This window comes from Lagopus muta, chromosome 1, assembly GCF_023343835.1.
Source record: "Lagopus muta isolate bLagMut1 chromosome 1, bLagMut1 primary, whole genome shotgun sequence".
NCBI classification, from domain to species: Eukaryota; Metazoa; Chordata; class Aves; order Galliformes; family Phasianidae; genus Lagopus; species Lagopus muta.
Genome location: NC_064433.1, coordinates 175,579,645 through 175,599,526, shown reverse-complemented (window position 1 = coordinate 175,599,526; position 19,882 = coordinate 175,579,645). Strand labels below are relative to the sequence as shown.

Here is a 19,882-nt window from a genome sequence, read left to right as displayed (position 1 = left end):
CAGATATATACAGATATTAAGAATATACAGATATTAAGAATGTCTGTATATGAATGCTTGACCTCAGACTTCTTCTGCTGCTTCTGAAGCTTTTCAATAGATGTTTTTCTTAGTAAGCATTTTCTCTTTTTTGCCAGCAGTTTTATTAACAAACATGTTAAATATGGCTAAAATAACTGTGCCCTTGCTGAAATATTTTAAAAGTTATTACATGTTGTATAATGCATTACAGATGTTTGGTATTACACTGAACTGTAAAAGCATACCTACAATAGTACACCGTGTTGAAGAGTTTAAGAAATAATACATCAAAGTTTACAGATACTGATGGCAGAGCTGTTATGTTCAGACTCTGTGAAAATGATATTACTTCAAGACAAACGGTGTTAATGTTCATAGAAGAAAAAACTAACTCTGGGGAAGTAACATGTAGGTGAGGAAAACGTTATCAATTAACTCTGTGGAATCTGGAAGTTAAAGGAGATAAGGAAAACTCTCAAATTGCACAGCTGTTTTATGCAGTAACTTGCCAAGGCTCGTAACCTCTTCTCCAAGACAAATGTTAGCTGGGTCAAGAATGGGATAGAACAACACCCACTATTTTGCCTGTCATAAATATGTGCAGCTGTTAAATTTCAGCACACAGAAATGAAGCAATGAACATAAAGTCTATCCTACAGTGTATCCATGTTAGGTCAGCATTTACCCTTCCCAAATATATTAATTGACTTTCAGATCACACTAAGATTTCGGGCTACCAAAACAAGAGTAAACAGGCTGTAATAAAGATGTTAGTTGCTGAATATCTTGACATTCCACACTGGATTTAGAATTGTTCAAAATATTATTTCACAGAATCACAGAATGGCCAGGGTTGGAAGTGACCTCAAGGATCATCAAGCTCCCTCCCTGCCACATGCAGGGCCACCAACCTCCCCATTTAATACCAGTCCAGGCTGCCCAGGGCCCCATCCAACTTGGGCTTGAACACCTCCAGGGACGGGGCATCCACAGCCTCTCTGGGCAGCCTGTTCCAGCACCTCACCACTCTCTCTACAAAGAACTTCCCCCTGACATCCAACCTAAATCTTCCCACCCTCAACTTAAAACCATTTCCCCTTGTCCTGCAGTTATCAACCCTTTCAAAGAGTTGATATTTAACGATGTAGAAAACTTACTAAAGCAAGAAGCAACAGAATAATGGAAATGGCAGTAAATGTTACGCCTGGGCAATTCTCCTGGTTCTACGGACATGTGTTGTCTTATCCTTCTACATAAGCCAAGGGAGGCAAGCATTTCAATGACTCTCCATCCTACTACTAAAGCACACGCGAGTTTGCAATAACACAGTTTCAGCTGTCATGGGAGAAGCCACTGTGTAAGGAAAACTAAACAATTTTGAATGTATTTCATTATTAAGCACCGAATCTCTGGAGGTGTTCACTTCCTAGTGAAGTAGTACAGTGTGAAATTAAACAAAACTAATTTCTTTGAGAAGCACTTGTATTTTTTATATAGTAAAGCATGAGAAAACTGTACAGGAATTCACTGATTGTAATTCTTCAGTGTGAAAAAGCTAAACTTCCAAAAACTTGGCAATAGCAAATATGTATATTTTGCACAGTTAAAATTTAAGAGTGTTAAGGCCAAGAGCATTCCCACCAGTAGCATCAAACCAGCTCCTCACCATAATGGATTTTCAACTTTATATTTCAGCTACATTAAATAATGATAAGAGGAAGTGAAGTGTACAGACTTTCATCTGGTACACAAAATAAATAGGAAAAAAAAAATCCAAAACACTTAGACTTTGCTAATTGACATTTTGGTAAACCACAGTCACACAGACCTTCATGATTTGGGAAATTCAAGTTCCCTGTTCACTGGGGCAGAGCAGCAAGGTTTGGCGACGCGGACAAACACCGCATGCTTCCTGGGAGACCCAGCCAAAGAAACAACTGTAGCAGCTCTGATTCCCAGCTCACAGCTGAGCATTTCTTACAGTCTCTCCATCAAATAAAAAAAATCACTCTATGGCAAATAGCTTGACCTCAAGGATGACTGCTGAAAAGGCAGCCTCTGCATTCATCCCTTTGTTCCTTCTGTTCTGCTTATGTCATATTCTAGACCAAAGTCCTGAAGGGAAAGACAGAAATGCTCTTTAGAGATTCCAGGGTCATAACTAAAAGGAACGTTCAAAGCTGCCCAGGTCACTTTCCACAGAGGATGGCTTAGCAGCACCTGTAAGAGATCCACTGAAATAGAGGTAATGCCAAGAACCTCCAGGAAATCTTTCATCTGTTTTACAGCCATATGAATATCAAGCAAACAATGCAGATCATCTCTGCCCTGGAGAGAGCAAGCTCTACTGCTTAAGCAGATTAAAATTAACAGGAAATCACAAATAACTCTTCTGACAATACCTATTGAAAAAAAGGATGTGAGAAAAGTATAAATGTTCTTTTGTTGAAATCAATCAATGCTAAAGCTATAAATGAAAGACAGAAATGTTTCTTCGTTTACACCAGTAAGTGCTAATGATCAGGCTCAAAGACTATGGTCTGATCATAATTCACAAGTGAAGAAGAATTTGCCTGGCAAAAATTAGATTAAATTCAAGAACTTGAACTTATTCCTCTGGGAGTTTAAAATTCAACATTTCAGTGAACTAAAATTAAACTCCAGAGAGTTTCTGAAAGACCACAGCTTCAAAGCTTATTTCTGCAAATGTCAGGCATATGGATACACTGAAGTCTTAATTATACTATGGAAGACGAACTGTGGCAGGCAATAGAAACCTTTTCTCCATACTCTGTTACAGCCTCATAGAGCCTCTTAATGAGTAGCTGATTGAAGAAAAAATGCATCAGTAGTATTATTTTACCTATTCTGAAAGATGAGCTATCTGATAAAATCAAATTGTCATCATTCTAAAAGAAAGACCTCAGTGAGCTTCGGTTATTTTAATGGAATAATTGTTGCATTTTTCAAATTTAAATATTACATGCTTTACTTTGGGTTCCATTTTTCCATCCTTTTAGATTAAATAACCTTCAGATCTTGGCACGTATTTTTTAGCCTGTTTGCAATGGTGGCTAAAAGAACAAAATTCCCTGTGTTCCAAATTCTCAAAGCAGGCTTAACTCCTTACTGCTGTAACAGGGACACGTTAGGACTGTTTACTATCTGTGGGATTCTTTCTGTAATCATGATAGCACAATACTGCCTTTGTAATTCCATCTCTGTGAAAAATGAAGTCGGTTCAAATTTGAACAGCTGAAATACTGGCCTTTGTTCAAGAGAGCCTCCAAAGACACACAAGCTTAAAATGATTTAGCTCAACAGACCTACCACATATCTGTACATGTAACAAACAAAATTAAACACTGTGATACAGAATGGTACACATTCACCAGATTGTCTGCTTAACATTGTAACAACTACACTTTGGTATGGCTTGAGTTAGTGAGCTTACCTGAATAATTCAGTTCGAGTAACTAATTAATATAGTTTTCCCTATTCCCTTGTTGTTGTTTTTTTTTTTTCCTTGGGATTTTTTCATTTTCAGTTATCCAGGAAAAATATTTTAGTGCTGGCCAGCTTTTTGAACTAAATTCACAAGACTTGCTCCTTTTGCCATTAGAATTTGCAAGCTTTTGAGCTCCTCAGTACGCAGCAGCAGAACTATCCAAAATGCACACCAAGCAGAAACAGGCTTTCCTTCAACGGACTTTGGATCATATCCTCAAGATCCGTGTACATATACGCATAATATATTCACATCTTTGAAAGCCTGTCCACTACATCCTTTCTTTCTGCAACACTACTTTAAAAAAACAGTTTTCAACTGCCTGCATGCTTTACAATCAAAATAGTGCACGCACCTTTTCCCTCCTCAGTAAGAACTGCAGCTGAGGCAGGACCAGTCTCTCTACAATTTGCTCACATGGCAAAGGCCATCAGAAGCTGAGATTATGTTTGAAAGTCATTCTGACATAATTATCTCCAGTAGGAGTGTTAAAAATGTCATCACCTAATTCAATACATATATGCAAAAACTACAGCATAAATGGAGCAATTCACCACAATTTTTCAAATTTTCTGCAATGCTGCATCCATTAGTTAGGTCAGTCAAAAACCCTCCTTTTGTCAACACCCAGTAAAGCTATGGTGGTGCTGTTTCTGGTACAGAAAAGCTCAGTCTCTTCATTTATAAGAAACTAGGTGTTCTTGTTTGTAAGAACATTTGGATGAAACAGCTTCACAAATTTCACATTTAAACTGTTTTACCCACATCTTACTCCCTCCTGGAAAAAGGGTAAAATGGGCTATTTTTTCTTTCAAGTAACTGAAAACCTAGAGAAAAAATATTTTAACATCTCCATTCACACATACAAAAAAAAAAAAAAGAAAAGAAAAGGCAGGGAACAAACATAGTAAAAGTAAAATTCAAATGGTTTTCTACACAGTTGTAAACATAGGAGAGCAGGATTCTTCTATTCCAAGTACTTTTGAAAGATATACACAATGGATAAAAGTAATTCTGAGTTTCAAGAACAGAAAAATGACTTCAATCTGTTTGTATTTAAGTGACAGACACAGAAATCCAGTATCAGATTCTTTAGCTCAGCTTAGATGATCAACATAAGCAAAAGCAGATTTATGTAAGTTGGGTAATGATTTAAAAATACACTCTAAAACAGCAGTTTCAGACTCCTGTACTCATCTTCCAGCAAAATCCATTCTTGTCACTCTTCAAGACTAAATGTCAACATGTCAGCCTTGAGAAAAGAAGACTGAGAGGGGACCTGATCCAGGTCTATAAATATCTAAGGTGTGGGGGGCAGAATGGCGAGGCCAGACTGTTTTCAGTGGTGAGTGGAGACAGGACAAGGGGAAACGGCCGGAAACTGCAGCATAGGAAGTTCCGCACAAATGTGCGCAAGAACTTCTTTACAGTGAGGTGACGGAGCACTGGAACAGGCTGCCCAGGGAGGTGGTGGAGTCTCCTTCTCTGGAGATGTTCAAGACCTGCCTGGATGCCTACCTGTGCGACCTGCTGTAGGGAACCTGCTTTGGCAGGGGGGTTGGACTCGATGATCTCTGGAGGTCCCTTCCAACCCCTACAATTCTGTGATTCTGTGAAAACTCTGAAAGGGCAAGATTTTACCACCAATAAAGAGAAGATTTTTTTTTTTTTTGAAAATGCCAAATGGCACACTGTGCTTGGTTCTACAATTCTGCACTGCAACTAAACATGGTTTAGTTTTGTCAAGCCATTTTGGAAAGGCAGAGCCATAAAAAATGTTCCATAAATCTCTTTCAGATGTTCTATTTAAGATCACTGTCTGAATTCATATGCAATTGGATTTGCTCCACAATGTTTCAGCACTACCTGAACTGTAGAGTGGACACCAGGAAGTAGCAATTTGCTGTGTGGATTCAAACATACAAGCGATGCACACTCCTGAACTGAGTACTTTCAATTCTAGGTGTTAAGGAGACCTGCGGAACTGATTTCTCACATTATAGTTATTGAAATAGACATTATGCAACCTACTTTTCTAATTAGCTGTTATAGCAGAGGCAAACATAATCCCACTTTCATTACCGAGAAACATACTAAATGCTTAGTACTGGATAAAACTTAAATGAATCTTAATACTACACAACGTAAAAGGCTTTCTTGTTTTTCCATTGGTAAGTAATCTATTCAATCGTCACATCTGAGTATATTTTCATCTCTGGAACTAGCCTCAGTCAAAAGAACAGTAAAAACATCTTTGCTTATTCTTTTCTGGTTTGTATCTCTGAAATGGTTGTACAAATCTAAATCACATCATGGTGGCATGCATGAATAATTAAGCAACCACTGAAAGTCACTGTCCCAGACAGCAATATTTTATACATTTTATGTTAAAAGCAGATGCTTAAATTAAACTTGCATAGAATAGCTTTATGCAAAAAGGACTGCAGTTTTAATGCAGAGATTCCTGACTGTCAAAATCTACATGTATCATATCTTAAATTAAGCAGTTCCCATTTCATCACAAAACCTTTCAACCACTACCCTTCACTGTGTTAAAAATGAGAGCTTTTAAACACTGCAGATCATCTCCATTTATTTTCATGATTTGTTATCTAAGCTTCATTTTAAAACAGACTTTAGACAGTTTGATGTGGAATGACTACTTCTGTCGTAACTTACCTGTAATTAAATTAAAACAACACACAAAACTTCACCTACAAGACTAGGTTTGTGTAATGCAGAAACAATGCAACCTTTGTAGGAAAAAGAGAAATTTTAACTATTTTAACAGAACTTTAGATTTTAGGATCTGTTATTATTTAACAGATTACTTTCAGCTTTTCTGCAATAAGAATAGAAACTTTTTCTTCTGATAAATTAAAATTATAACATTACATTAGGTTATCATCTCTTTTTGTTTCTATTTAACAGTACTAACAAACAAAAATGTGACATTTATTCCTATTTTCAATAATTTACATGTTTTCCCTACCTGTCCAGTTTTATAATGCCTTGCAAATTGGTTAACCACTCGATAGTCATTCGCAAAGTACTCCATCAGAATAGAGGGAACTTCAGCAAAATCAGTAGGACATCTGGTTCCTAAAGGTAGAATAATTGAACACATTAGCATCTGCCATTTCTATTAACACAAACAGTTAACTCTTTCCAAAAAGCTTTGCAATTTTCTGTTTGGCCTTTCAGTGAACTTTAATGTTCTTTCATTTCTTTCCTTTCCATAGCTTTATTGTACATACTGCCAGAAAAGCTTCATTATAATCCTACACATTTTACTATAAATCACAAAGTAAAACAAAATATTTGAACAGCTGGGTGAGGCACCTTATAAAGCTCTGGATCACACCCTTTTTAAACTAAACCAGACTGCAGCCAAACTGGCCCTACATGAAACATGGAATCTATTTAAGTGTTCTAAACCTAAATCAAACTACCATGTAAATAAAACACTGCTTTAATCCCATTCACAATTACAATTTTTACCTTCCATCAGTTTGCTGAGCTTACTTATGCTTTATATTAGCCTTATTTTACAACACAAAGTCATTCATCCAAGGAAAACTCTTGTAGATTGAAGACATGTTCTGAATAAATGCAGAGGTAGTGTCTCTGCAGTTAGTACCTTCAAAAAGCATTTTATCCAAAATCTTCTTTACTCTAACCTTTACCAGCATCTCACACAATCAAAGTTATTAAGAAGTATAATACATCACCAAACCAATTTCTGATTTCTAAATTAAATGTAGGGGTGCACGAAGCTGCTGTTTGAATAACAAACCTACCAGGTCATCACATCTATCCCCATGTGCTAGAGGCAATGCCAACATTCAAATCCAGTCTTAAATGTAATGTCTTTTGCTTTGCTATTCCTTCCTGAAGCCTATTTTTTGCTAAACCACTCATTTAGTTTTTACCAATCTTTCTCTAATTTTTAACTGAATTCACAATTTGTTTATATTTACAGACCAATACCATTCTTTAGTATTAACTGCATTTCCCAGACTGGTTTTTACCTCCTAAATTAAGAAAAACAATATCCTACATCTCTTCTCTGTAGCTGCTCCATTTTGAATTCATCTTCAGACCAGAGACATGAAACTATGCTTCAGCACTGCACAAGGTTTCATCTACATCTTTCTGCATCTATCAAACACTTAATTCCGACAGAAACACTTTCAAATCACATTTGGCCTTTCACAGTCACCAGCTACTTGTAATTCTCCATTAGCACTTACAACAGCTATCCTTCACTTCACTGTTTAAACATCTGAAACAGAAATTCTTTTTGCCTTCTTTAAACAAATGACTTTCATTGTGTCATTCTGAATTACAATTTACTTCTAACAGTGCAATATTCAGTCATCCAGCTCCTCTAATACAATATCCTAATCCTTTTGTGCCATTACATTTCATTAGCACTGTCTTTTATTTGTTTGAAAATCAGGAGGAAATAGTCTTAACTGAGGCTGGTCTCAAAACAAATGCCTGTAGAACTACCCTAACACCCTTCTAGCCTGTATATGCTTTCTCAATATTTCTTAATAAAATCATATAAATCTTTCTATAACCACTAAAAAGAAACCTAAACAATTAGATTATCTGAAAGTCAGAAAGGGTAATTGAGTTCTTCTATGAAACAACTGCAGGCATTCTCTATTGCATGGGGAAATTAAAATGAAATACAAGCTAGGTTAAAAAAAATCTTCCATGTATTAAAATTACGTATTAGTTTAAAAGAAAGCATATCTTAAGTCATAAATGTACAGCATTATGCGAGTCTGGGGCTCAGCAGCAGCAGAATAGGCTCCTGAATATTTGGGAATGCTAATGAGAAAAGAAAGGGAGGAGTAAGAAAGGTTTAAACAACTCAATGCATCTTTACTTGAATTTAAAACATTTTTGTTCTTGCAATAGCTTGCAATCATCTTTTTTCCACTCTTTGCCACTGTGGTGTCTCATGAGAGCAGTCGGCCTCTAACAGACATCACTGGGATGAACCATCTGACTGTCACACATTCCAAACCCTAAAAAATTGTTCTCTGGAGAAACAACACAACCAACCTCTGATGCTGCTTTTGCAATGCTAGCTATGAATTGAAGCCCCTTAGGAAGCAGGACTGCCTAAGGCAATTCTGAAACCCTACACAAGCTCACAAAAAGCCCAAGCCTCAAAATGAGCGATTTCCTGCCCTTTCAAGTCTTCTTGACATGATTATGCACGCGATTCACCACAACTGGAGAACCTCACTAAAGCGGCTACTTTGGGTATGCATTTACCCCTACAGATCTGCAAGAGTGAGGCCAGGTGTGTGGAAGGGCTGCGGGAGAGCAGTAAACTGCCTCCAGAGGTACTCAAACCTTACATTGAAAGAGTACACTTTTTTTTTTTTTTTTTGCCTTTACAATGTCCAGTAATAACATACTTACAAATAGTTTGGCCTATTTCAGCTTCAACTGGAAGACTTTAGAAAGAGCACTTTGTCTTTGAGTACAAAGTATTTGATCACAGAATCACGGAATTGTTTGGGTTGCAAGAGACCTTAAGGATCTTGTAGTTCCAACTCCCTTCTATGGACAGGGACACCTCCCACCAGACCAGGCTGCTCAAAGACCCATCCAGCCTGGCCTTGAATGCTTTCAGTGAGGGGGCATTCAAAACCTGGCTGGGCAACCTGTTCCAGAGGTACACCATAACACAGAACTTTAACATAGACTTCCCTCAGTACCAGTTGTGTAGTATAAACACGATAAAGCATAAAATAATCCTTCAGATAAGGAAACTACAATTTCATTTGTTTTGTAATTGGTTGTTGTTTTTTTTAAAATATGTATGAATAAATAAATGTCCTCTCCAATCATCTGATTAAACATGCAACTAAAAATAGAAAAATCACTATTCTAAACTGCTTACCAGTGACATGTTGGTATCTAGTCCGTCCCAGCATAGAATGCATAGCGTGCCCCATTTCATGGAAGAGGTTCTCCATCATGCCAGGACTTAGTAGCGTTGGTGCATTCCTTGTTGAAGGCGGTAGGCTAAGCATAAGAACAACTACAGGCAGCTGGTACTCTCCATTTTCCCTTAGCCTGCCTCCACGAACTGTGAAGTGACAATCCTTTCAAAGACAAAAGGAAATATATGGACAGGAAATGCCATTATATCGATGACACTAGAACAATAATCGAGGTAGAATTTTAAATTTTAAATATTTTACATCTTAATTTTTCACCTTTAGCACATATTAAAATTTCAAAAGGTTTTCATTTCTAAATATTAGATCAGAAAGTAGGTGTTTAAAAATCTCCCATTTCTCTAAACAGATTTCTAAGAGATTTCATAGTGCCTGGCATTCTGCAGTACAAAGAGTCTGAGTTCAGCTTTTCAGGTGGCATCTCTCAAATGAAAAGTTACTCACAGAAGTATTTTAACTGAAACCACATTTCAAATTAGAGACTGTTTGTGTTTACATTTACTTGGATATCTTTTAGTAAGATCGAACACAAATGGCCCTAACTCTATGCTCATTAGTCAAATCCAAGCTAAAATTGGACCATAAAAGATTACCTGATGGGGTTTATCAGGTCGTTGAAAGAAGTCACAGTAGATGTATCCTAGCAAACCTTCATTTTCATGAACAACAGCCTGATGAAAAGAAGTATAATATCCATAATGAAAGCACTGATGAGATTTGTAAGCTGAAGTCATACTACTCTAACCCAAAGACTTAGAATGTATAAACGATAAATAAATCAGGAATGACTCGTGTAAAATCCATTGGTAAACAAGGTTATAAATAAGAGTTAGAGTTTGTCCTTCAAACTGGAGCCATTTCTGTATCTTACTCAAAAATAATTAGTCAGAATTAGAAGTAATACTGCTTGTAGCCCCTAAATGACTTCTGAAAAGTCAACAGTGACAGAAGTTGATTTACAATTAAAATAAAAATAAGGAAGGGTAATTGACCCACTGGCTATAAAGAACAGCCGTTCTCAACGAAACTAAGTGGTGGGAGAGAAGTGAAGATTTGGTAGTCGATATAGGCAGCAAAGACAACAAAAGAATATGGGAACTGATGAATAAGTTATTGCACAAGTTCTTATTTCCATTCTCCACCAAAAAGAGGGCAGAAAATTGGTATTTACCAATATTAAACATTAATGTAACTGTAAAGATGACATAGAATAAGCATTAGAAAAAGACAAATGACTGTTAACACACATATAACATTCCAATTATCTATAGTCACCTACAAATTAAAAATAAAAAAAACTAGAAGAACACATTCAGAGACTACAAAAAGGTAATATAAGTCACCTCTGAACAGAGAAACTGATTCTGATTCAGGCAATCTTTGCACATAGATATATTTCAAAGACAATTAAATAGCAACCATACAAAAGGCACTGAGAGCAGGAAGCCCCAGAATTCTATCTTCAAGTAAAATTAGACAGTCAGTGTTTGCTTCTGATAGATAACCAAGTAACTCAAGAACTCATTCACAGCTTTTAAAGGCTCTTATCTAATTCAGGTGCTGGGAACTTGAACACTTACCAGCTTTCGAACATCTTCAGACCAAACCTCTCCTCTCTGTGTTTGTTCAGCATAAAGGGAGATTCCTAGGAGCTGACTGAACAAAGAATTCAAACCTTCCATGCAGGCCCCAAGAGAGAAGAATGGACAGTACAAGCCAGGATCAATGTTGTACCTAAGACCCAAAACAGTTCCAGTGATTGAACTGAGCTGTAGTTTTCACCTCTAAGTCATAGGTTGTGACAAAATAAACCAGATAAACCTCACAAGGCTGCTTTATGCCTGGCTTTATTTCTCAAAGCAAAACTAAGTCACAGATGAGGTACGGCACAGTGCGTCACAATAACTTCTTTATATATTCAGTTTGGAACACCAAATTCACCAAATGCGGACTGATTTTCAGAGGTGTGGAGAGGACGTAGCACAGACTGAGTCTGGCAAAGTCATGGGTGGTCAGGCTGTATCTTATGATCCATGCGAGGCCACTGGCACTCAGGTGCCATTCCCATGCCCAGGCTGTGCCAAGCTACTGACCAGAAAATGGCTCTGGCTTTGATTGCAGCGTAGGCCAAGTACTCGGCGAGGGCAGAAAAACAACCAGTAAGTGCTGACTCTACAGGCTTGTCTTCCAGTGGAGAAACAGGAACGCCAGGGAGATTCAGTCACCCTCCACATGTAGATCACACCTCAAGCTCCAGGGACTTTCTGAACCATGCAGAAACTCTCACAGTTTGAAGCCATGTGAAGATGAGAAGATTTTAATGCGTGGCTTGGAGTTCAAACTTGGCCACGCTTCCTGAGGCTAACATCAAACAACCTGATATTTTCAAGACAGTGTAGTACAAAATACACATGTTGGGAGAAAACACAGTGTGTCTGCATGCATACAATAAACCAAGAAAGAAAGAAAAACAACTACAGAAGTAGCTTAGAGTGTATGCAACTGATACTTGGGCACAAACTTCCTAAGACTCTGACCCTAAAAATTAAACAACCTGCAAATCCATCACGAAAAACTGCTCAGTCATTCAGCTGTAACAAAATCAGAAGAATCTGCTTGCAATCATGCATGCACTCCAACTGACAAAAATGTTCCTGCTCTCTCAATTCACATAGGAAGTCCAAATGTTAGGCTTTCTGGGGTCTCTGAGCAAAGACTGTTCTCTTACCTCTAGAGAATCACAATCCCTCCTATCTCCTTTCTTCTTTCACACCCTAGTGCTTTTGCTTCTTAATGACATGGTAACTAGCCATTGAGATTGAAACATGCATCAGCTAGGCTACAATAGCTGAACACCAAACATTAAAACCACACTATTTTATGGCCTATGATCAAAAGGCTTAGTCAGAGATAAGCTGGGAAAGAGTCAGCCAGTCCCTACCCATTTGTTTACCCTTACTTCTCTCCCACCCATCACACAAAAGAAAAGCTCTATGAACCAATCCCACTTGGGATGCTGCATTTGCCAACATGCTGCTTACAACTGCAGCTCCAATTCAGCAGACAGCTTCAATACGCTGGGATGCACAGCAGGGTGGGATTAGCTCTCTAAACCACTGCACTTGTTCTTGAATATATCATTGTATTTTGTTTTATTCTTCCAGCATTCTTTATATTACCTTTATCCCATGCTATAGCAACATGATGGAAGTGCTATGGCAACATCTGCTGAAAATACAGGTATGCTCGGTTACAGGATTTTGCTTATTATCAAACTACAAGTGCAAGAAGCTAAAGCTGATGTATTTCAATGTATTTTTAGTTATATCAGAACACATAAAATAAAGTAGATTTTGACTCTACTATAGTGACATAACTTCTTCAAGATGTATAGCAACGCTTACACTCTGGATGCTGCAATACAGGCATTTTCCTCCTTACTCAAGAAAGAGCATTTATACCAAAAGAACAAAAACAAGCTGCTTTAGAGTGTTAGGAAAAAAGACAAGAAGTACAACTCTAGAAGAAAGCAGAACAGGTAAGTTAAATTTCCTGTAATAAGTTACAGATCAGTAAAGAATAGAAGATACTGCTTTACACACAGAGCTCATTTCCATTAGCCCTGCCAGAACTATGCTGACTGTGCACAGCTCATCTAGGAGCTTCACATCCTCCTCCTCTAGCCATTCAATATCATCCAGGGTTTCCATGTAATTTCCTCCAGGTCAAATTTGAGCAGAAAGCTGACTGTACTCAAAAACTGGAGAAAGAAACCATATGATAAAATTATACAAACGTACAATTCATTAAATCAACATTCAACTCCACCATTTCACACACATAGCAGGCCACCAGATTTCTGCAGTTCCAGGAAATTTAAGCACGTAGCTTCTGACAGTAATTTCATCTGCAGGAAAACAGGGTATGAAAACATCAGTAGTAGAGACCTTGAAAAGTCTTTATGAAATTAAGCCAAACTTACAAAGAATTTTCTGAAAAGCAATAATCTTTCCTGATGGAGCAGCTAATCCTAGAAACCATTTCCAGGCACACGAAGGAGAAGAAAATCATCAGGAATAGTCAGCACAGACGGTCTGGACCAACGTGATACACTTCTACAATGAAAAGAGTAGCCTTAGAGATGAGGGAAAGCAGTCAACCTAGAATTCAGTAAGGCTTTTGGCACTGTCTCCCATAAAATCAGCATAGTTAAACTGCTGATGCATGGGTAGAATGGACAGACAAGCAAAAGGTGATGATGAATGGCACAAAATCACGTTGGATGCCAGTAACTAGAGGAGTACCCCAGGGTCAAAGCGGGGTCCAGTCCTGTCTAACACTACTGTGGTTTAACCCGGCAGACGGCTGAACATCTCACAGTTGTGGCAGTCTTGGCTGACATCAACTTGAACATGAGCAAGTGATGTGTCCTTGCTGCTAAGAAAGTATCCTGGTATCCTGGGCTGCATTAGGAAAAGTATGGCCAACAGGTCAAGCGAGGTTCTTTCTTCCCTACTCAGCACTGGGAAGGCTACACCCAAAGTACTGCGTAAAGTTCTGGGGCCTCCAGTGCAAGAAAAACATGGACTTATTGGACAGAGTGCAAACAAGTGACATGAAGATGACTGAAGAATTGGTGCACCCCATCTAAAGGAAAGGACTGAAAGCCAGGACTGATGAGCCTAGACAAGAAAAGGCTCAGAAGATCCTATCACTGTCTATAAATACCTGAAGAGAGGGTGCAAAAAGACAGGCTCTTTCTAGTGACACTCAGTAAGAAGAATAAGGCAGTGAGCACAAAACAAAATACAGAAGACTCTAACTGAACATCAAGACACATGTTTTTCCTGTGCAGGTGATGGAGCACTGGCACAGGCTGCCTGGAGGCTGTGGAGTCTTCTCTCCTTCTCTCTCTTGGAGAACTCCAGAAGCTGCCTGGATGTGGTCTTGGGTCTGCTCTGGGTGTTCCTGTTGATGCAGGGGTTAGGCCAGGTGACCTCCAAAAGGCCTTCCAACCTCAGCCAACCCATGATTCACTGAAGAGATGATATGGAGCTTAGGTACCAGAACTACAAAACCGCAGACAAGATAGATTCCAGCTTAATCAAAAGAGGACAACATGTGCCATGCAAACTGTAGAGGATTACTACACGGAGATGAAATGCCAGATTAACGTGTGGTTGCTGGGGGGTAAGGAGGAAGAGTTCTGAAACTGTCTTATGATTTTTTTTCCGTAAAAGAAATTCTTGCTGATACAGAAAAGCAGATACATACTAGCATGAGAAACGAGTGATATTACTTCACACAAAGAGTTGATGTGACATGTTACACAAAGAAAACAACTGTCTACTTATTCCTCATTCTCAGTGCTCTCTGAACATACGGATTGTCTCCATGATCTTATTCCATGATGAAGAGCATGGGAAGAAGGCTTTCTGATAAGTATTTTGAAATAGGCTGTCACTGTCCAAAGAGGGGAAAGAAATCAGCCTGTGACAGTTTAGTCTTTTGGAAAAAGCACAATAGTTATCCACCCACATATGAAAATAGATGTAACAGACTACATTGGTTTGAGCCAGACTTCTCAGGGGAAATAGTCCCTTACCCTAGCCAATGTTCTAAGATGTCACAATCTAATGTTTTGAGTACCAGTGGCTCTGATTAGACAATCACTTTAATAATAATAGCATAAAGTTAATGTCAGCCATTTCTGGTATAGCACCGTCAGGATATAACCTCTCCTGCATCTAATGAAAGGTGTATGTTAATGTCACTTCTGCCAACAAAAAATAGAAAGAAAAAGTTCTGCAAAAACATTTTTTGTACAGAATGCCAAAAAAGCATTTCTGGTTCTGATCCCACTTTTATTTCTCCACCTCTGCCTTGCCTGCTACAGCAGCGTGAGAACAAAGGTCAAAGACGAAGACTTTGGAAAATCTTCAATAGTGTCTTATGACACAAGTCTGATATTTAAATTATTTCTGGACAATGCTGACAGCAGTCACTGGCAACTATTATCCCTTAAGTTATCTTCTAATTGTAGTTTGGTTTGGATTTATTTTCTGCTTGTCACTGCAGTGTCACAGAAGTTGACAGAATAGAAGTTCACTATTTCTGTTAACATTCTTCCACTCGATTGGAGATAATTTCCCAAATAAGCTGTTCTATCACATTCCTAGGGACAGAGGTGAGGCTGATTAGCCTGTAGTTTCCTCCTTGCACTTTTTAAAGACTGAAGTGACAACCGTTTTCCTCCAGTCCTCAGGCACCTCTCCTGTTCTTCATGACCTTGCAAAGACAACATAGAGCAGCTTGACAATCATTTCTGCCAGTTTCCTCAGTACTTGTAGATGCATCCCATCAGGCCCCATGGGTTTGTTTTCATCGAGTTTGCCTAGATGACCTTTGATCAGATTCTCCTCAATCAAGGAAGTCTTCTTTTCCTCAGACTCTTTCTCTCTAGGAAAGTTTAGGATTCCTGAGGGGCAGTCTCAGCAAAAGACTTACAGAGGATCATATCTTGGTAATTTGATCCCCTTTCACGATAAGGTCACCTACTTGGTGGATGAAGGGAAAGCTGTGGATGTAATTTTTCTGGGTTTTAGTGAGGCATTTGGTACTGTCCCTCACAGCATCCTTCTAAACGAAGGTTCACACCATGCTACATGATGAACTGTAAGTGAATTTACATCTAGCTTGCATCCTCAGCAAGTTCACCGATGACAGTGAACTGGGAGGTACTGCTGACTCTCAGGAGGGACAAGAAGCCTTTCAGAGGATCTAGATATACTGGAATATTGAGCAATTATCAACAGCATGAAGTTCAACACAGGAAAATGCTGGGTCACAGAATCACAGGGGGTTGGAAGGGACCTCTAGAGATCATCGAGTCCAACCCCCCTGCCAAAGCAGGTTCCCCACACCCGGTCACACGGGTAGGCATCCAGGCGAGTTTTGAACATCTCCAGAGAAGGAGACTCCACCACCTCCCTGGGCAGCCTGTTCCAGTGCTCCACCACCCTCACCGTAAAGAAGTTCCTGCGCACATTTGTGCAGAACTTCCTATGCTGCAGCTTATGTCCATTTCCCCTTGTCCTGTCTCCACACACTGCTGAAAAGAGACTGGCTTCACCACTATGGCCCCACACCTCAGATATTTATAAACCTGAATTAGATCCCCTCTCAGTCATCTTTTCTCAAGGCTAAACAGACCCAGTTCACTCAGCCTTTCTTCATAGGGGAGATGCTCCAGGCCCTTCACCATCTTCGTGGCCCTCTGCTGGACTCTTTCCAAGAGATCCCTGTCTTTTTTGTACTGGGGAGCCCAGAACTCGACACAGGGTCCTATATCTGGGGTGGAGCAGTGCTGGACACAGGCACAGACTGGAGCCTACTGGCTGGAAAGCAGCTCAATAGGAAGGAACCTGGAGGTGCTGGTTACAGCAGCTCAGCATGAGCAAGTAGTGCCCTAGCAGCCAAGAGTGCAATGCATTTTGGGGGACATTTTGCAGGTGAGAAGGCACAATTCACTTGCTATACTTAGTGCTGATGCAGCCTCACCTTGAGAATTCTGTGCAGTTCTGAGCTCCACAGTAGAAAAAGGATGTTAAGGAGCTTGAATGTGCCCAAAGGAGGGCACTGCAGCTGGTGACAGGGCTGGAGCCATGTCCTGTGAACAAAGATTGAGAACATTCAGGCCTGAAGAAGAAACTAAGACATGACCTCTTTGCTCCCTGCAGCTCCCTGGGGCGAGGAAGCAGAGGGTGGTGCCAGGCTCTGCTATTGGGAACCAATGGCAGGTCAGGAATGGCACAGAGCTGAACCATGGAAGGGTCAGACTGGGCATTAGGAATAACTTCAGTACCATGAGGGTGGTCAGACACTGGAACAGGTTTCCTAGAGAAGTGGTTGATGTCCTGTGCCTGTCAGTGTTCATGAGACATTTGGACAATACCCTTAATAATATGCTTTAGCCTCTGTTTAGCTGTGAAGTGGTCAGGAAGTTGGAACCAATAATCCTTGATCTTTCTAAGTTCCTTTCAGCTGAGCTCCTTTATTGTATTCTATTTTATTCCATTATAATTAATAACACAAATTAAAATGAGTATGGGGTGCTGAAAAAAAGCAACTGTTCTGAGAAGCAGGTAGAACCTCTTCAAAATCTTTCTTTAACACCAGTCAATAACAACCAGCAAATCATCATTCTAGACATTAAAATACAGAACTATTTTCCAACTTTTCAATTCAGTCCTACCTTTTATATGAACCCCCTTGCTACATCAACTATCCCTGAAGAAAGTCCAACCCCAAACTTGCACTGATTCCAGGAAAACTTTCTTTTGGGGCTTATTTACAAATTAGCCAAAACCTTAGATAACTGAAGCTGATGTCCTATAACCAAAAATTCAGTTCCTGGAATTATTATTAATAGATGATCTTGCCTTTCAGTGGCAAGAACAAGCATATGATGGAATTTTTTCTGAGTCCCCACTTCCAAGATTTAATGCTAATCACCGCAGAGTGAAAGGTGTAGCACTAGGTATTAAATAACAACAATGAAAAGGGAAGAAATTAATTTTAAAGCCCTGACTCCTTCCCAAAGAAAGGATACGCAATGAGCAGAACAGGAAATCCTACAATCTCTTTTAGATATGTAAAACTGAGGTCTGGCTGGAGGATGTGGGTGGAAAAATTTGCAGACAAACTACATGCTCCCTATTGAAGATTCTTGCTTAATTCCAGGCACTCCAACAGTAGCAGCCATTAGCAACTTCATCATTTCCAAGTGACAGGAAAAAAAGCATCTGCTTGCTAGTAAATGATTCCCTAACCTCAGTTATTCACTTCATCACCTTAGTGAAACTGCAAGAACATAACATTTCTCAGGCACAATATTTCAGTGTTCAAATCTGTATTAATCTAAAACACTGCAGCACAACTTCTTGGCAGCTATGGCGACAGGCTGTGACAGCAAGCCAAACTTCTCTTCTCTCAGTCCTTTGAATTAAATTTCTTTTGGTGTTCAAGGATTTGGGATTGTATTTTCAAAACACTCCGTGACCCTGGTCAGATTATCTAAAATACTGCATAAAACTCTAAGATGCAGACTTCTATCAATACACTTTTTAAATGCTACATAACACAAATAGAGATTGTCTGTGTAGGATGAAGAGCCTTTCTGAGAGCAGATCCGAGACTGTAAAATGAATTTCTCCTGAAGCTAAAGGGGAAACTCAAAGTTAACCATCTTCTAAGCCAGGTATATGTCATTTCTCTGATCTTCTTTTGGTTTTTTCAAATGTGAAATTAATTTGAAAACGCACGCAGCAGCCTTCCAACAAAACCCCTGCAAAACAAGTCATTTGACTGCATGTTTTCTTTATGGATAGAACAAGAAGACAAAAACTTTAGTTAAATACTTTAGTTAAAGAATTAACTGATAGTGGCTGACCCTACATCAAAAGGAACAGAATTCCCAAGTGCCTTAGCTTAGCCTGCCCCAAAACTGTTCACTCCTCAGAGCAAAGCAACCTCCATAATCTGCATATTAATAGCTACTGATAATCCTAATATGTATTTTTATACTATATATTATGTCAGTAGCCATAGAGAATCACTTTATGCAAGATTTTCAAGCTGTTATTAACTGCAGACTTGAATAGCTGTCTAGCTTTTTTTTCTATTTAAAGTGGTATAAAAGTCAAGCAAACCAGCAAGAAGCAGCTGCTTTAATCCAAACATTTTCTGATCACTCTTTGGAAAACTGCCTCTGCATTTGCTCAGCCAAGTTACAACTTTTATCTCCAACAGGAAATGCATTGATGTGTTTTTGGGAAAAGAAATAAGAAAGGAAGCGAATGCAGCTCAAACTGAACTGTGCTAACAGGCATTGTGCTATCCATAAGGTTTCTGCTAAGGGTTACTGCTACTAGCAAGAAAGGTTAGTGCTCTGGAAACAGACTGCTAAAATTTATATTGGAAACAAGTGAATAACTGGAGCTTCATTTGGTGACAGAAGCTATAGGGAAGTGCCAGAAGAATGGTTTTCTTCTGTGCCGTAATTTGCAGCTTGTTTGCTGCATCATCTGAGCAGTGAGGAAGAATTCAGTAGGACGGTGATGCACACAGCATACTAACATCACTAGGAGAACATTCTACCGATGTCTCTAAAGCAGGCAAGCGCATGGAGACACAATTAAAGTCTTTCCTAAGGAAGAGAAAGCGTTTACGTCACCTAAGCAAGCACAGGCAAGAGTCAGATATCCCTGGTATCCTGTCCCTCAAAACACGAGCTCTGGGCAACAAGCAAGGTGATTCAGAGTGCTTAAAACAGACACTTAGGATGCTGTGTCCTCAGAGAAAG

At 39.1% G+C, this 19,882-nt stretch overlaps 1 protein-coding gene across 3 annotated transcripts in view; it reads right to left on the bottom strand.

The window, feature by feature from the left end:
- LOC125688097 (mitochondrial intermediate peptidase) overlaps window positions 1-19,882 on the bottom strand; it is a 67,423-nt gene that overhangs the window by 29,547 nt on the left and 17,994 nt on the right. For all 3 annotated transcript variants that reach the window (XM_048933662.1, XM_048933661.1, XM_048933660.1), the window contains exons 11-14: window positions 11,100-11,253; window positions 10,113-10,190; window positions 9,459-9,663; window positions 6,522-6,631 (exon numbers count right to left, since the gene is read on the bottom strand). In XM_048933662.1, coding sequence (XP_048789619.1) covers window positions 6,522-6,631; window positions 9,459-9,663; window positions 10,113-10,190; window positions 11,100-11,253 — 547 coding nt within the window. The remainder of the gene's footprint in view (window positions 1-6,521; window positions 6,632-9,458; window positions 9,664-10,112; window positions 10,191-11,099; window positions 11,254-19,882) is intronic.